At 34.7% G+C, this 19015-nt stretch overlaps 1 protein-coding gene and 1 long non-coding RNA gene across 5 annotated transcripts in view; one reads left to right on the top strand and one right to left on the bottom strand.

The window, feature by feature from the left end:
* Nucleotides 1-19015, top strand: part of LOC125645763 (tRNA (guanine-N(7)-)-methyltransferase non-catalytic subunit wdr4-like) — a 66957-nt gene that overhangs the window by 11184 nt on the left and 36758 nt on the right. Inside the window, exons 1-3 of one of the 4 annotated variants that reach the window (XM_056140671.1) lie at nt 11609-12414; nt 13414-13569; nt 14557-14613. The exons of 1 other annotated variant lie outside the window; for it this stretch is intronic. In XM_056140671.1, coding sequence (XP_055996646.1) covers nt 12383-12414; nt 13414-13569; nt 14557-14613 — 245 coding nt within the window. In that variant the 5' untranslated portion in view covers nt 11609-12382. Of the gene's footprint in view, nt 1-11608; nt 12415-13413; nt 13570-14556; nt 14614-19015 lie in introns of those variants that run through there. 2 more of the 4 variants (XM_048871581.2, XM_048871582.2) reach the window with 2 other exon arrangements.
* Nucleotides 5869-7133, bottom strand: LOC130046940 (uncharacterized). Its single transcript, XR_008796009.1, has 2 exons — nt 7010-7133; nt 5869-6584 (listed from the first exon to the last, which is right to left on the bottom strand). It is a non-coding gene; the product is annotated as an uncharacterized LOC130046940 (long non-coding RNA).

Raw genomic sequence — 19015 nt, 5'->3', positions numbered from 1 at the left:
AAATTGGGTCTTATTGCTCCTGACTCTTTCCAATAATCAGCTTATTTTTCTGGGAGCCACATATTGTTCAAATCCAGTCATCAAACTCCCTCACCTTATCCTGAGTAAACAGCTACAGATGTCTCCATTAATGTGGATTTAACCCCAAAGATATACAGCACAAAAATTAAACTCCGATATTGCCACACTGTTTGATTTGGTCTAAGAATGAAAAAAATGTTGCTTGATACAACATATTGCTTTATTTACCAATCATGCAATTCTGGAATTTCTTTTTCACTCTGAGCGGGCATTTCTAATTTCCCTTTTATCTCCTAGTAAATTCATGGTAATCAAACTTTGCCTCCCTGCAATATGTTCTCATCATTTTGTGTATTTCTGTGATTTTCCTGCGCTGTGTGTGTGTTTACTTTTTGTCAGAAAAATGAAGTTAGTTGGCTAGCTGTCTTTCTGTTTACTTGTGACTAATACCAATCTATGCCATGTGTGTATAAATGACTTCAAATCACACACAAATCAAAAAATGAAGATTTCAAACAATTTATCAATACTGTTCAATGGGAAAATTTTGCCCCCGTTTTATTTTTGCCCTACCCTGAATGGATGAATTCAAGTGACTCCTAACCCTTATAAAGTAGTAATATATTTCAATGTTCAATTTCCTGGTATACTGTAAAGAGCTAGAGCCACGAAGGGTCAAAATCGGTCTGCATTTTTATGAAAAAATATCTGAATATTAACAAACAAATATTCCACTAAATATTGTCAATATACATCGTAGTAAATGTATTCATATCAAAATGTTAATTCTGTGACGTCATAACTGTGCCGTAAATGTCATAACACCTGACGTTTGCACATTTTTCTCTAAAAATGACAAATTTTGGAACTTTGATTCAAAATTTCAGTTTGGCCACATTAAACGAACAAATTAAAAATTCTGACATGGGTAAAGAAATGAAAACTGCACAAATAAATGTTGGATATAATTTGTTCGATGAAAGTGGCCATACGTAAATTTCTTGTTTTAGGTCTTTCACAAACATAATTTATGCATCAAATAGTGATAGTTTCTCATATTAAAAATAGACGTGTCCTTATAAAACATTATAAAATGATAGATTTTTACATAGGATCTCAAAGCATATATCCCAATTATTTTGAAAAGTTTTATGTACATCTATGATCGAGGAATGAAATATAGATTTCGGATGATCATCGTCGAAAATATGTGATGACAATAATCAACAACATTGTATGCCTTTGCTTTTAAAGATAGGTCCAATTTATCTCGATCAAATGTTGAATATGCAAATAAAATAATATAAAGACTTGACACCAATTATCTTCTTGTATTATTTTTATTTCGCCGATGAATTGATGTTTAACTGTCACATAAATTCCGTAACCATGGAAGCACAATACAATCAAAGGGAGATAAGTCGATTAAAATAACCTGTAAAGGACTAGATAGGACAAGCTACAAAAACTGGCCCCCATTTTTCTTGAAAATTACACATGTGTAAAAATTAGGCCTACAATTAATGGATCAAATCTTTTAATTTTTATCCTATCTTGCTGTAACAAGATTAGGGGGGGGGGGTGTTTCCAATTTTTTTGTTTTAGCAAGATATTGGGCTCCAATTTTAGCATAATTTGAAAAATCATGGGAATTTATCGATTTTCAAGCATTTGTATTGAGTTTTTTACTATGAGCAAGAACGTAAACCACGACAATATCTGGACAATGAGTTGTCTGAATACATAATATTTTTCTGTATAAAATTTTTTGTGGTTTGTAATCTTGCTCATATCGAAAATTAATTAAATAGTTGTTGTTATGTAAACAATTTATAAAATCAAAATTGTAAACAGCACAAATTTTTCCAAACAACACAAGAGAAACGTTTTTCTTCCAGAATTCCAGAGTTATTAGGTAGGCCTAAGTGATTACATTTTGTTTCCTAAAATTATGCATAATTATGTTATTCGATCCGCGGACTTTACGATAGCATTATCTAACGACTTGACTTTATGTAAACATATGATCAACAAAAAATGCAGATCCGCCACTTTCGACAGATCGCCACGCCGATGCATGTAAACAAATGGCCGGGACTGGGCGTCAACATGCCGTGTTCAGTACATGAGCTAGTTTTATGATCATTGAATAATTATATTTTGATGCCATGAGTAAAGTACAGTATCGTATTTTTCCCATGTTTAATACCCATCCCCAAATATAGAACATAACGAGTTAGTGTACATAAAGATAGGCTGCATATAGGACTTCGCAGACGATTGAAGCTACAAGACGAGCCTAATTATAACTTAGCCGTTCCGGTAAATATAGATATGAAATTAATGTTGTATGTTCGTAGATAATGTCAAAATACTTGCTTACAATGTAATGTTTATGATACAAAAATGTCTTGTTGAATGTTACACACATATTATATGTATAGGCCTACCTTGTAGCTTAACGAACAATGTACATAATATATATTTATACAATTGCGTGAGCAAGTCACGGTGGCGCAGTGGATAACGCACTTTTTCTGTAAGCAGATGGACCTATATTCAAATCATCTGATGAGGTTTTTTTTTCCCCAACATATAAAAGTAACCATAAATGTGAATCACTTGAATTGAAGTTATTTAAGAAATAAGATATCATTTTTGAATGTTATTGGGATATGACATGAAGTTGGTCAAGTGATCAAATCCTAGCTATAACGCTCGAAATGTATCTTTGAGTTACTGACTTTGAATATGAGAAAACAATTAAAACAAATCTGCAGACACCCTAATTAGATTTTATTTTTCAAACTTTGTTTGATTTTCTTTGTTTTTATATTACTCAGGCGTATGAAAAAATATCATTCTTGATTACCATGCAAAATAATCTTGCAGTATCTAATGTATATTATGAAAAATATATTTTTTTTTCTGTGTATGAAATTGGTTAATTGGTTTTGATTAATGAATTCAAAAGCAGTGGTAGATTTAGAGGGGGTTTGGGGGTTGCAACTCCCACCCCACCTCCATTTGGATAAACATTTTAAAGAAAAATTCACGCACACACATGACATCTCCTTTATACCCGCCGCTGATTAGTACACAGTATAGTAAATTAAGCTGTACATTTCAGTATGTATATCCGATATAATGTTAAACACTGAGCTTAGTTATAAGTAATCATTATAACATTTTATTACAAAGATGTGTAGAAATGCGTGCAATGTAAGGACAGCTGCTGAACGATATTATAAACCGCGTAAACCATAAACTATTGATAAATGAAGTTGAAAAAAGTGCTTTCTACAAAAAACGTTTTTGTCTCTGTCAAACATGAACATGACACATTGTGCAATGCATGTAGATACAAATACTATGCATCGGACAGAAAATCTACAAACTCTAAATCAGAAGAAGGAGCTGACGACAGCTACTGCCCAACATTGAAACGTCCTAGATCGCACGATATATCATAATTCATTTAAATATTCCGTCATAATGATAAAAAAAATTTCAGGTATATAAATGAATATCTAAACAAGATTCCTCTATAAAAATATACTGTCAGAAATAAAATAAACAAAGTTTTAAAAAAAAAAAATTCCCCCCAGCGATTGTAATTTTGTTTCGATTACATTAAATCAATTTTTTTTTCACTGCGCCGCTTTATGGTTCCCTCTAATGAAAAACCTGAATTTTTCCTATTCATTGTCAATTAATATTAAAAGTGTTACATGTTTTTATTGAAAACTGTTTGATCTTCATGTTGTAAAAGTTTAATTTCTCAGTGACGTTAGATTATTGAAAAACGCCGCTTGTCCACTCTAATTTTGAGACAACCCTCGTACATGTTTTAATGACGTTATATCTTGTCTGCCAACGCAACGTTATACAAAGGCAACTTTCCAAGTAACCCTTTCCATCAAAGGAAGCAATATCATGCTATATTTTATTTTTTCATGAAGTACATTGTCGTAAGATTAAATTTTGACAATTTCATTAAATTCAAAGAATGGGCCGATTTTGACCTTTCGTCGCTCTAGCTCTTTATATTGTCCTTGTACTCTGAAATTGATTTTTGATATACATGAATTTCTAACGAGTGCCATTAGATTGTTATGACTAAAAATGTATTCCCACAAATATGTTGGTTTTTAAAAGTTTCCCAAACTTTTAAATATTCCTGACGAAGACATGGTAATTCCTGTCTATAGTTCTGTAAAAGTGGTTATTTACGTGTGGGGGAAATTCACTAATTCCGTAGTCACATAATACTGTATAGGGGAATACGTCTCTGGTTGCTTCTTTGAACTGCTACCTCTAACCAACATTTTGTGCTTCAGGTGTGGTGTTTAGGTTATGTACTTCTCACCTTACTGTGAGTACAATGCAAACCAAACTTGTTCATGCAGCACTTCTTAGGACACTACATCTACCAATGGTCCATGCTACTGGGCTGTAAGACTTGGAGAAGCTCACATTTGATCTAAGTCTCATCCTTTCACTATGTGTTCCCTCTATAAAAGTAAGACTGGGCTGTAAGACGTGGAGAAGCTCACATTTGATCTAAGTCTCATCCTTTCACTATGTGTTCCCTCTATAAAGGTAAGACTGAGATCAAAAGTGACCTCATCTGAATTTTATGGCCCCGAACCAGATGCTGCATTTGACCTACATTTTATGCTTCAGTGAATCTGGTTAAGGATAGCACTTAGCGCATCTAACAGCTTGTTACAAGTGGTATATCAACAAAACTTCACCCAAGGTCATATAGCATATAGCATATGTATATATATAGCATATATATATATATATATATATATATATATATATATATATGCTGTTTTGTTATATTGCATGCTTTGGATGCTACCAACAGTTTACTTTTCAGTAGAGGTTGGTTGGTGGTTTGTATATTTTGTAATGTCCCACTCGAGAATTTTTTACTCTTATGGGGACGTCGCCATTACCGGTGAAGGGCTGGGAAATTTAGGCCTATGCTCAGCACTTATGTCCTTTGAGCAGGGAGGGATCTTTATTGTGCCACACCTACTGTGACACGGGACACCATTTTTTGCGGTCTCATTCAAAGGACTGCCCCATTTAGTCACTTCTTATGACAAACAACAGGTACTGAGGACCTACTCTAACTCAGATCCCCACAGGACTTGAGTAAAGGTAGTTAACCTACAGTTTACTCTTCAGTGAAGATGGTTTAGTTATGTATCAGATAATAGCAAGCTGAACACAAGTGTTGGTCATGATCAGTGTGTCGTGATCCTCAGTCAAGATAGTGTATTAATTCAGAATAAATACAAAAACGTAAGGATGGGATTGTAGTATTTCAACAGGAGCAATGATTTTGCAATGCACCAAATATCATAGATTAGCAGGACTGGGTTATCTAAAATTGTATGGCATTAAATATATCCCCAATGTTGAGTATGACCTGAGGGAATTAAGAGAACTCTTGAAGACATAAAATGAAACTCTTTCTTTTTCTCGAAAAGACATTTCTATAGAGTCAAGACTGTATTTTCAGCCAAATAAACATAGTGGATGACAGGACTGCTGAATTATGAATGTACGTGTATTTGGTCTGCATTTGCCATCTGTTTCAGACAAATCACACAGATAAACAACTGTTCAAAATTTGATGTAATTTGGAATACAAAAAATTAATCCTTTTAGTACTCCTACAAAGCCTTTTTAGTGCAATAATCCATTGTATATGTGTTAGCTATATTATCAGTTGAAGGCTAGGTCTTAAAGTTGTCAAACCACTCAATATTTCAAATTCTGTAATTGCCTCCTCCCAAGATGTAGTGCAGTAAACATGAATATTTCAGAAACAATTCAACATCAGTCTTCATTTTAATTGTTAAATACACAAACTTCAAATCCAGTTTACCAGGAAAAATCCATTAATTTCTCAGTGAGGTTTGTTGTCAGTAAATGTTAATAAAATGCACTGTGTGATCTGCGGGTGAAAAACAGTCCCAGCAAATAAACACAGAGGAGACTGACATGTCTTAATCAATCATGAAAAATTAGTATGCCTATTAATATTCTTCCTATAGTCGAAAGCCATTGGTAGCAAGTGTGTAAACTGCTTCGTTATGAAATTTGACTGATTTTGATGGGTGAATATCAGTCAAAAATCATACAATGTGCTTATCAATGTCGAGCATGTAAAGTAAGATATCAAAATGGGGACATTTCAGGAAAAAAACAACTTTGAAAATCTTTTTTTTAAGAGCAGCAGTGCAATGATTAGTCATATCAGTACGCAAGCATCATCAGGAAGTGCAGATTCCAAGTTCAATTTGTAGCCATGGGTATAGGGTAGGACTACATTAGGAATTCAAAAGTCTGACATGCAAATGTATTGTAAAAAGTTCCTCTCATGAATGTCTATGAATCATAGTATGGTTAGTCATGTCGATAGTCAAGCATCCTCAGGTAGTGCAGTTTTCAGATCATGGTACTGGAGGCTAGGGTTCAGATCATGGTACTGGAGGCTAGGGTTCAGATCATGGTACTGGTAGCTGCAGAACTGTAGCTCTCTGAAAAAAATATTTTGACATAACAGAGAGCTACAGATCCACCCCTTATGAAAACCTTCGATTTACGGCGCACAAAAAGCTGTGCACGGTTGAGGCCTTATATCATTGTATTTTTGAGTTGCTGTCTCATAAATTTAATATAAAAAAATTCTTAACATATTTTCCTACTATACTTGTGTCTAAACATACCTTCAAATATTCATTAAAGCCCCATATGACCTGAAAACTTCCAGCTTCAAATGATTTTGTTTGTTGACGTAGCCATGTTAGGTAGCCAGTCAATTCGAATCCAGGTTAATTTCCATACTTGCACAATAACGTCTAGATGTGAACTAATATCCCCACAAATATTTTAGCTAAATATTTGAAATAATATATCATCCCAGTGCCTTTAAATAATAATTATTCAAATTAGCTAAACTCACGGCAATGCGGCTTTCATTAGTCTGTTCCTGTCTCCATCCCTGCCACACGAGTGTTAAGGACTTTTGAAGAGCGAATACATAACATATAACGAATTTTATAAATAGATACCAACAACAACAGGGTTCGAATTGACCTGCTACCTAACATGGCTACGTCAACAAAAGAAATCATTTAAAGCTGGGAGTTTTGGAGTCGTGTGGGGCTTTAATGAATATTTGAAGGTATGTTTGGACACAAGTATGGTAGGAAAATATGTTAAGAATTTTTTTATATTAAATTTATGAGACAGCAACTCAAGAATACAATGATATAAGGCCTCAGCCGTGCGCAGCTTTTTGTGCGCAGTAAATCGAAGGTTTTTATAAGGGGTGGATCTGTAGCTCTCTGTTATGTCAAAATATTTTTTTCAGAGAGCTACAGTTCTGCAGCTAGGTACTGGAGGCTAGGGTTCAGATCATGGTACTGGAGGCTAGGGTTCAGATCATGGTACTGAAGGCTAGGGTTCAGATCATGGTACTGGAGGCTAGGGTTCAGATCATGGTACTGGAGGCTAGGGTTCAGATCATGGTACTGGAGGCTAGGGTTCAGATCATGGTACTGGAGGCTAGGGTTCAGATCATGGTACTGGAGGCTAGGGTTCAGATCATGGTACTGAAGGCTAGGGTTCAGATCATGGTACTGGAGGCTAGGGTTCAGATCATGGTACTGGAGGCTAGGGTTCAGATCATGGTACTGGAGGCTAGGGTTCAGATCATGGTACTGGAGGCTAGGGTTCAGATCATGGTACTGGAGGCTAGGGTTCAGATCATGGTACTGGAGGCTAGGGTTCAGATCATGGTACTGGAGGCTAGGGTTCAGATCATGGTACTGGAGGCTAGGGTTCAGATCATGGTACTGGAGGCTAGGGTTCAGATCATGGTACTGGAGGCTAGGGTGGGGCCACAATACAGGATCTAATTCTTCTTAGTTGGCAATATATGGACAATATTTTTCTATCTTCTCAAGAACAGCTGGACCATGGTTAGTTAGTGTCCTCAGGTGCTGCAGAAGAAAGGGAGGGTAGGGGTCAGATGAGGCCTCAATAGGGGATCAAAGTTTTACATAACAATACATAAGAGAAAAACTTTAGAAATCTTATTCTCAACAGGACCAGGATTATTGATAGCCACCATACAGATTCAAAGTTTTATATGGGAATATATGAGAAATAAATGTGAAGAACTACAGGGTAAAGAGTATAGTATGCAATTGTCCTCAGGTAGCACAGATTCAAGTTTGTTTGAATCATGGTCCCAGGAGGGAAGTTGAGGTCACAAAAGGGATTAAATGTTTGCATGGGAATATATATAAAAAAAATCTTCTCAAGAACCACTAGTCGTGATTAGTCATATTAATATGCAAGTTTTCCAATATTATGTAAATTCATATTTGAACATAATGGGGAATTTTAAAACTATTCTTCTAAAGAGTCACAGGACCACACTAATTCATATTAATAATGCAAAAATTTTCAAGTCATTTGGACTCAAGTTTCTTGTTTTTTGTTTTCAAACTATGTACCCTGGGTTTAAAAGTGGGTCTAGAATTTATTTATTACATGCATATAGACACAAAAGAAATCTTCTCCAGAACACAACAGTGATACATGTATATGGTTATAGAGATCCGTCGCTGTGTATTGTTTGATTCACACAGAGTTCAGTCATGACCCTTTTAGGCTAGGGTGGGTCATAATATAGGGTCATAATTTTCTGTGAGAATAAAGAGTATAAAATCTTTGGATGAGGAGCAGCAAGGCCCGTATGACTAAGGTGAGCATTGTGGCCTATGGGTCTCTTGTTAATGTTTAGTTCCTTATCTTCATGTGAAGAACGGGAAGAAAGCTATCATTTCCTTGTAAATAATATGTATGCACTTGATTATGGAATTATTTTGCATGGATTCATGATTATTCTCTATTTTCATAGTGGACTACTTTCAAAATAAAAACAGGGGTAAAGGTTAAGTACTACATAGCACCATCTGGTAGAGATTGTATAGGTTGGTGTAATGAGAAGCTAATTTTTGATTACCTCAGGGTCGTGGGGTCAAAGGACATACCAGGCCTCTATTGCTAGAAATATATATTCTATTCTAATCAAAATTGCCTTTTTGTTCTGACTTTTTGGCATGTATTACTATAAAAAATAATATTTAGTTTGACAGCAAATCTTGATGAGGATTTAGACTTAATTAAGTGTTCGTATTTGCACCCTGGGTTGGTTTCATGAAAATCTTGTCAGATTGCTTTTGGGGTCCTTGATGAAAGGGATATATTGCCTATGTTACTTAAAATTAATCTTTTGTAAAGTTGGAGTTCAAACTTTGTCGTGATTAATTAGTGATGATCTGTGTTTATCAAACGTATTCTTATTATTTTTGTAATTGATGAAATTTGGTCTGTTGAAGACTGGGGCAGGACGATGAATGAAAGGTACATTCTGTATAATTTTCAAAATAGCAGGAACATTTTAAAATTTTAAAAAAGAAATCAACAATTCAACTGAAAGAAGTTTTATCATTCTGAAAGTATAAGAGCATTATTAAAATATTTCAAAAAATGTGCACAGTATTTTAAGTGATCATTGGATAGTCTTGAAAATCTGTCATATGTTGCCATTGGAGTGTACATTCTGGTACAAAGTTAAAGACCTATAACCAGGAACTATAGAATTAAAATGGTATAACCCCATCCTCCTTAACTACCACACTCATCAGTAGTGTATTGGTGTGCACATCAGTTACAGGTAAATTTTGATGTACATTATAAACAGTGTATTCTTTGGTTAAAAACTGTAGATTAGTTGATTAATTCTAGGCAAATTTTAATTATCAAAATTTGAAAAATATTGATTAAGATTTTTTTGACAGTAAATGAAAGCATCTTTAATTTGTGTTGCTCTGCTGTAAAATATGATGATGACTTTTCATAGCCAACAACTAGAGAATGAAATTTGAGGACCTGTCATTGGTAATAACATTATTGATTTTTTCTGGACGTTGTGATCTTGTACCCAGAGAAGCAGGACTGTGGTGTTTTCCCCAAGACTTAATGAAGCTCTGCATCACTCCAAGATTTGAATGGCTAATTGGTGACTAAAAAATCCCTACAAAATTTAAGAATCATTTCAGAATAGTTTCACAACATGCAAAGTAGTAATTGGTGACCAAGACGCGTGCAATTGTTCTTCTTTTGTAGTAAGCGCGTCATTGCCTTTGCATGCCACAACAGAAAATTCCGGAAATCATAATCTGTTGATTGCTGCCAACTATACCCTTTTGTAAATAAAATAGCCCATTACCATGGCAACTATGAATGTTGTGTTATCAGTTTGAAATTTTTGTATTGTATGTTGGGCAATTTTTGTCATTTTGATCGCCAAGATTATAAAACAATATGGCAGGTATAAAATGAAGGATGAAGGAGAGATTGGGGCTGCCACAATGAGCCCCGTCACCAGCACTTGACACAACCAGATGTTGTGGAAAGGTGACCTTTAGGAGCAGAAGTAGCTAGAAGGAAGCAGACTCCATGATTTCATTTGTGATCAATCATAGAAGTAATGTGTCATAGACAAGGGTTAGGATATTAAGACATATGATAATCTTAGACCTCAAGACACACACACACACACTATATCCATATATATATATATATATATATATATATATATATCACTTGAAAAGTCTATATGATAGAGTGATCCTTGGTTTATTCATCATTCTAGCTTTGTCCCCTTTTCCTATGGGAAAGGAATTTGATACTATTGGGCAATTGAAGCTTCTTTTTTTTTTTTTTTACCTTTGTTGATTGATTGCATTTTTTTTTAATTTACAGTTTTGCCTTGGTGCATATAAGAGAGATGGAATGTTTGAGTGAATTTAGTGTAATCAAATGTAATGGTATATGCATTTCATTGTTGCATGGTGATCATGTAGTAGGTTAAGGTATCATTGTTTATTTTAATTTGTGAAACTAAATTCTTGGCACATAATTAAAATATTGAATAAGAATGAAATTGAATTATACATTGTTGATTTTAGTCAATTCATGGTTTTATTGCACCAAGCACGAGCATGCCTGCAGTGACCTCAGATGAAGTTGATAATCTTGCTCTTGGTTGATGCAAAACTGCTTGACCAAAATCAACATGCTCACAATTGCTTCATTAATTTCTGACTGAAATCAATAGGCTGCAATTGCTTTAATACAATAATAATTTTCATCCCAGTAATACCATTTTATAATATTATATGTAATGGAACTTGTTTTAATTTCAACAACAAAACTGTAGTCACCATTTGCGAAATTTGAACAAAGATTAAAGATCTATTTTGTGTCATTTCAATTAGTAGATTTTTGAGAAATGATAAATTCATGTAAGATTGGATGATGAAGATGGCAGATGTTAGTTTCTAACATCATACTATTTAGTAATGACAAAAAAGATATTGAACTGGTCTTCCTTAACAATACATTCTCAGTATTAGAGACTTTATAAATGGTACAAAAATTATATTGTATAAGTCTTAGCCCGAATAGTTAAGTTTATCCAATTATTGTATTTTTCCCACTGTCTACATAATGTTCACAGTCTTTTGTAAATACACATTGAATATTTAATGGTTGAAAGATAGATATTAATTACTGTCTTTTGTTTGTAAGCAGCTGTTACATAGAAGGTGTGCAATATCAGTACGTATAGCCTGAGAAGTGCAGTTCAGTAGGTAGTATAGCACACCATCGGTGTATGGTGTCTCTGGGTAGTGTTGCAATGACAGCTTCTGAGGAGAAATCAATTAACGAGAGCGGTGAGGAACGGGTTGATGAGGGACAATTATGTTGTCAACTCAAGTTATAACTTCCAGGCATTAAATAATCTCCTACAGTTCCTCATTAAGTAATACATGTACTAGTTTGTCTTTCACATAATTGCATTGCCTTTAGAAGAGAAACCACATTTCTGTTTCAATGCATCTAGATTCAAGTCTGTCTACAACAGCATTTTGACAATATTTTATATACTGGGGTTGATGTATGCACTGGCCTATGACTGTTCCTTGCCTAAAAATATTCCAAGATTTAAGGTTATACCTTTTATACGGATAGTTATCTGCACTCGTGCACATTTTATGATTTTAATAGCTATATAATATTCAACTTTTATATGTCCAATCGACATAAAAATATCAGCAAAAAATACAATTTGTACAGAAAATCCATAACGAGTACATCAGATTTTGAAGTTTCTATGGACCCGAAGATACCACGATACATCAAAAAAGAAATAAGATCTACTAACATGATTCTGCAGATATCATTATAGCTATTAATGGTACAAATAGGGAGTTGCCGGGTTCACAGGTGAGGAAACCGCCCCAACAAGATGTACATTAATGGTTATCAGTCCCTTCGTTATCTCTCCTTTTTTCCCGATGCGAAGCAGAACTCATTTTAAGAGTGTCATTTTAAAGAGATATTTTCGAAGTGCAGGGGTGTAAATTAGTTTTTAGATCTATCACTGTTGTGGAAGATAACCCTGTGCAAATGATGATATCGAAGATTTATTCATGAATTCAGTAATGCAATATAATAGTACATCTTGTCTATCTTTTTGCGAAAATTTTATTTTTAGGGGACTAAAATGTACTATTTTACCAACTCAAGTTATAGCATTTTTTCTTTGCATTGCTTGCCTAGATGTTTGCAATATTTGAAACTAATACTATACACAAGGTGATTTCCCCATGTTATTTTCACCTATGTCCATTGGAAAATTCTTTTCCCCCCAAGTTTGAGTTTGCCAAAAAGTATTTTTTGCAACATTCAGGTAATGAAGAGATTAATGGCAAAAATAAAATGGAAAATTTTGTTGTTTGATTTCAGTTCTATGTGACATCGTGTTTCTCTGACACTGTATAGGAGAGTGGGTCACTGAATAGGCTGGATGGTAGAGGGAAAGTTATCAAGTGTGAAGAGAGAAACAGTTATTGAAAAAGGGTTCAATGCTAGAAGCTGTATCGGTGGTACATATAGATTAACCAGGGGGTGACCCCCATAGTAATGACAAATTTTACAATAAATCCATGGAGTTGTATAATCCCAGCAGAAACTTTAGCATGCTATCAATATTTTTGTAGAGAAAATATTGACTTGTTTTTCCCTGACAAATGGAAGAAAGGATCCATACTGTAGCTTAGTAGTTGAAGTCAATGATATTGATAAAATTCTAGCCAGTTTTTTCCATGAATTGTCACATATTCAGTCCTTCATTTTGCATTTCTGACATGATGGATATGGAGTGTCCTTTAGGTGAAACTGTGAAGTGTGAGTTGTTGTATGGATGTACAAATGTTTTTCCAGGGAAAATCCAGGTGCTGATGTGACGAGCAAAGATGGACAGAACCGGATTTTAGCTTGTAAATTTTCACCATCTTGGAGATACTTTGCTGTCTGTGATGATGCCAAAAGACTGTATCTATTTAGTTGTGGAGTGCAGTGGGAAATGGTTAGCAACAGGTAGGTAGATAGTACATTGATGACAGGAGAGAACTGTTGGCTGGCAATTAACGCACTGTCACAGCAATGGCTTGGCAGGGAGCCTGGGAAACACTTGAAGCACAGAGATTGGGCTAATAAAACACACCCCATGCAACAGTCTGTTGTTGTGTGCTCTAGCTTGATGGGGGATTTTTCTTGTTTGGAATAAAATGGAGGAAGTGTTGAATGGCTGTTCGTCTGCTACCGTATGTTTACCCAGCCACGACCAACTTTTCTTCAAATAGAATTAAATACTTTTGAGTTCTGGGAAAGTGGGAATGGTGAAAGCTCTAATGTAATATGTGTTTAGCCATTTCCTCTTTGCCATAAAGACTCAATATGCATCCACCATGATAAAAAGGGAGGGTTGTTTGTGAGATGAAGCATATTTTAGCTTTGTGTAAACATTGGATGCTGAAACGGGGAATTTTCATCAGCAGCCATTCTCATCATTGTGTACCAACCTGTGCCAAAGGTCTCCCTATCTATTTCACGCAAGGCTGGCCAACTTCAATAGAAAATGGGGGCTTTAAATTATGAAGTAAAACAGAATGAGAAAATGATGGCATTGAATCTACACCAAATACCCAGCAAATTTATAATCACTTCATCAATATTTTATTTCACAGTCCTGACACATGAGAAATGTTTTAAGATGGTAAAATAGAAGCCATTACAGAGATCAAAATGTGTTGTATTCATCAGAGTTGGGTTCTTTCTGAGGACAGCCACTCAATCAGAAAATTAGATGCTGTCCATATCAAGGAAATATGTACTTTCTCTTTAAGGAAAAAAAAAGAATTAATTTCTTATAAGGGGACAGATTATTAGCATTGCAACATGTTTCCCCTGAGAGATTTACGTAGATATATGCAAGAAGTGAAATTACTTTGAGATTCAGAATAAAATTCTTTGAAAATAGTAAATACATAAAAAGATGGTATGCTCATTAACGGTGTTTTTTAGTTTTCAGTTTAGCTATTGTAACCGTGTGTATACCGCTTGTGTTGAGCTTATAAAAAGGTAATATTCTAAAAAATGTAAAGACATGCTTGAAAACATTCTTAACCATGCATGGAAAATATTTATTTAAATTTGAATGAAATTCTTTAAAAAATCATTTTTAAAAAAAGAAAAAATTGTCTTAATTGCCACAAGTAAATGTGAACAGAAATGTTTAACCATGCATCCATTTAAAGAGCCAAAAAGGATATTATCATTACATATATTGTATTTTCATTTCATAAATACTAATATTTGCCTTAACACATTTTGTTGTCTGACTTAAAAAAAATAGGCAGGTGATATTAATTGACATTGGTATTGATGGAGAAACAGGCAGATGGGTCACAAACATTGAAGGATTACAGACATGGGTTTAGTACTAAAGTACACTAAAATGGTGGTGTGGATATTTTGCTAGTTTGGGAGGGGGGAGCCAGTTGGAAACCTTGCACTATTTATTTGAATATTTTTATGCTTTTGATGAGAATAGAAATTTGTTAATTGGTGAAATTAATCTTTGGCTATTAAAAATCCAAATTAGAATAACAATTTTGAATGAGCGAAAGTGAAAATACTGCATACCGCTGTGTATGTTAATGATTTATGTAATTATTGGGGTACAGTGATGGAATATTAGGGTGAAGGTATGATAGGTTGCATTCAATCATTCATGCATGCTTTTTTTACTGATTCTTTTGTCACAAGTAGAAAATATTTATTATGCACAGTGTTCAATCTTAACGCCTGTCCATCGGCCCAAGACTGACAAATAATCGAAAGGATCAATAAATCTAAAACATAGTCTGTCCAATGTGCCGTTAAAAAAAAACGTGTTAGATTTATAAAAAAAACAAGACCTCACTCATAATAGACCAGGATTAAAATAGTTAAAAATAAAAAATAGATGAATAAAAAATGACGGTCCGATTTTATTATCAAATTGTTTTATTAACGAGTTTGGAGGCCTACATCACAAGATGCCTGCCTTGTACTGTATGATGTTTTTGATGAGAAGTCTGTTGTTGTTGATGAAAAGTCTGATGTTTTTGATGAGGAGTCTGATGTTGTTGATGTTTTTGATGAGAAGTCTGATATTGTTGATGAGAAGTCTGATGTTGTTGATGAGAAGTCTGATGTTTTTGATGAGAAGTCTGGTGTTTTTGATGAGGAGTCTGATGTTGTTGATGAGAAGTCTGATGTTGTTGATGAGAAGTCTGATGTTGTTGATGAGAAGTATGTTTTTGATGAGGAGTCTGATGTTGATGCTGGGATGAATTTAGAGAAAGCGATGATGATTCTGATTGTGACTCTGATTAAATCAAAATCAATTATCAAAATTTGCATGTAGGCATCTTTTTTAAATAGTAAAAGTTACATAATATATTACATTTTATTTTGAGTCACCTGAAGGACACACTTGGTACAGGACTGTTAACTGTTGGTTACTGGCCTATGGAAGAGTGATTGAAAGTTTTACATGGGGATCATATATAGGAAAAATCTCTAGAAATCTTTTCAAGAAAAATAGAGTCATGATTAGTCATAGTAATATGCAAGCATCGTCAAGTAGTGTAGATTCAAGGTTGTTCATATCGTGGCCTCAAAAGATAGGATAGGACCACCATAAGGAACCAAAAATTTTTAAAGCAATTTACAGGGAAAAACTTTGAAAATATTTTTTCTTTATCCCTAAAGCAACAGTGTTATGATTAGTCATATTAATGTGCTAGCATCAACAGATAATGCTGATTCAAAGTTTGTTCAAATCATGACAACATGGAGTAGGTTAGGGTCACATGGAGTAGGTTAGGGTCACAATGGGGAAAGAATCTTTTATAAGGGAACATATATGAAAATCATTTAAAAATCTTCTTTCTCTAGAACAACAGTGCCTTGATTAGTTATGCAAGCATTGGCAGATAGTAGATAGTGCAGATTCAAATTTATTCAAACCATATTCCTCGGGGGAGGGGGGGGGGGGGGGGGGGCAGGGCAATAGGGAGTAAAAGTTTTTATGTGAGGAAATATATGAACAATCTTTAAGAATTGTCTTCTCAAGAACAACAAGGCCATAATTAGTCATATCGATATGCAAGCATTCTCAGGCTGTGCAGATTTCAGTTCAAATCATGGCCCAAGGGGGTAGGGTAGGGCCACAATAGGGGATCAAGTGTTTACATGGTAATGTATGAGGACATTTTCTGTATTTGAAAAAATCTTCTCAAGAAACAGGGCCATGATTCGTCATCATTGATGTGCAAGCATCCTCAGGTAATGCAGATTCAATATTCTTCAATTCATCATCCGGGGAGAGGAGGTAAGAAAGACCTTCAAAGTAAGGGATCAAAGTTTTACCTGGGAATATATATAGTCTTTGAAAATTTTCTCATCATTAACCATTGATTAAGCATATTAATATGCAGATTTTCTCCAATGTAGTGCAGATTCATATTTGTCTAATGTTGGCTTAGGGAATCAATGTTTTACATGAGAATATACATGTATAGGAAATATGAAAACAAACATTTTCAAGAGTAGCAGGGCCACACAAAATCATAACATTATGCAAACGTTCTGAATTAAGATTTTCTTTTCATGGACCCCGGGGTTAAGATGAGGCTAAATGAGGGATCAAATTTTACTTAATACACGGTGGGGGGGGGGGGGGGGGGGGGGAATCTTTAAAACCTTAAAAGAATCTTCTTCTCAGAACAGTAAGTTAGTCATATTGATATTGGGGCATCCTCTGTGTGGATTCAAGTTCAGTTAAGTCATAAGCCTGTGGGGCTAGGTTGGGGTCATAATATGGGGTCACAATTTGTCATAGTATTAACAATGGCAGATATCTCTTAAAAGTCTTCTGATGAAGAACATTAGGATCAAGGTGACTCAGGTGAACATTGTGGCATTTTAATAGATGTAATTTTGTTTTACAAAATATGCTGGAAAAGACTTACATGAATTGCCAAGATTAAAACTCTTTTGTTGTCCTTATAAAATTGTCCAGATATTTAGGACTGTGGAGAAGAGAGAGTTAGGAGACGATTTCAGATAGACTTATATTTATAGTGCCACTGCATGCAAGGCAGCATAATTGGAATATATGAGGATAGGAAGACTTAATTGCAGTGTATAAATACGCCTTGTCCAGCTTCTCCAAGCGATGATGTATGACGGCAACCTTTTATGTGTAATTTCTGGAGGTATCTCGTAGCTAAACTGGTGTTTTCTAATTAAGACAGTGATAGACACCCGTCACTGTTGTTCATCCATCATGTATAGTCGAAAGCAAATAAACTTCTTCTTTCGGGCAGTACCAGCATTCCCACAATTCCCCACGACCTAAAAATCTGCAGGAGTCAAGATGGTCACTGTCTAACTTGGCATGAGAAGATGAATTTCCAAAAAAGCCAGGGTCAGATTTCCTGATGAAGACATAAGAGTTTTCATCAGTTTCAACCTGTCGATGCAAACAGATGGTGGTCAGTTGATACTTCAGAACCAAATCAAAACAAATGTTGTCATGTTGTGTTTCTCGATGTGTCTGGAATTCCAGTATGTCTGAATCAATGAAGATGATTGGAATGGAATTTCACTGAACTGTTAGACTTTGTAATTTCACTGAGCTGTTAGACTTTGTTATTTCACTGGTCTTAATTAGTTTTTTAATTAGTTTTTTCAGGGGAAGAAATGTTTATGATAAACACTTTATACCGACTTCAGGGGGTTCAAAGTTTATAGACTTCAGGGGATAGACTTCAGGGGGTTCAAAGTTTATAGACTTCAGGGGGTTCAAAGTTTATAGACCAGGGGGTTCAAAGTTTATAGACTTCAGGGGGTTCAAAGTTTATAGTCGACTTCAGGGGGTTCAAAGTTTATAATAATAATAATAATACCATATTTATATAGCACCCTTTTCATACACTATGTACACTCAAAGGTGCTTTACAATGCATATACACATAACACATAGAAAATAAATAAAACATTAAAAACTGTACCTATCCTCATTGTACATATAAAACATGAAAACACAAGATACCATAAATATGCTAGATAAGAATAAACATCAGTTTAAGGGCGTATTAAAATAGTAATAATAATGAAATACACACACGCACACACAGCATATAATGTCTCAGGTAAAATACATTGAAACATACAATTCCCTTTCTTTTTTTTTCTTTTTTTATAGTCGACTTCAGGGGGTTCAAAGTTTATAGTCGACTTCAAAGTTTATAGTCGACTTCAGGGGGTTCAAAGTTTATAGACTTCAGGGGGTTCAAAGTTTATAGTCGACTTCAGGGGGTTCAAAGTTTATAGTGGGGCTAAAATCATTCAAAGTGTTCCTCTGTCTGCTGGTGACTTGGGCACTTTTCCTGACTTCATTGGGAGGTTGCTTTTCACCGTTAACTTTACC

The sequence above is a fragment of the Ostrea edulis genome, chromosome 6 (genome assembly GCF_947568905.1).
Source record: "Ostrea edulis chromosome 6, xbOstEdul1.1, whole genome shotgun sequence".
NCBI lineage: Eukaryota > Metazoa > Mollusca > Bivalvia > Ostreida > Ostreidae > Ostrea > Ostrea edulis.
The sequence above is the reverse complement of the archived record's forward strand: the minus strand, read 5'-3'. Positions and strand labels throughout refer to the sequence as shown.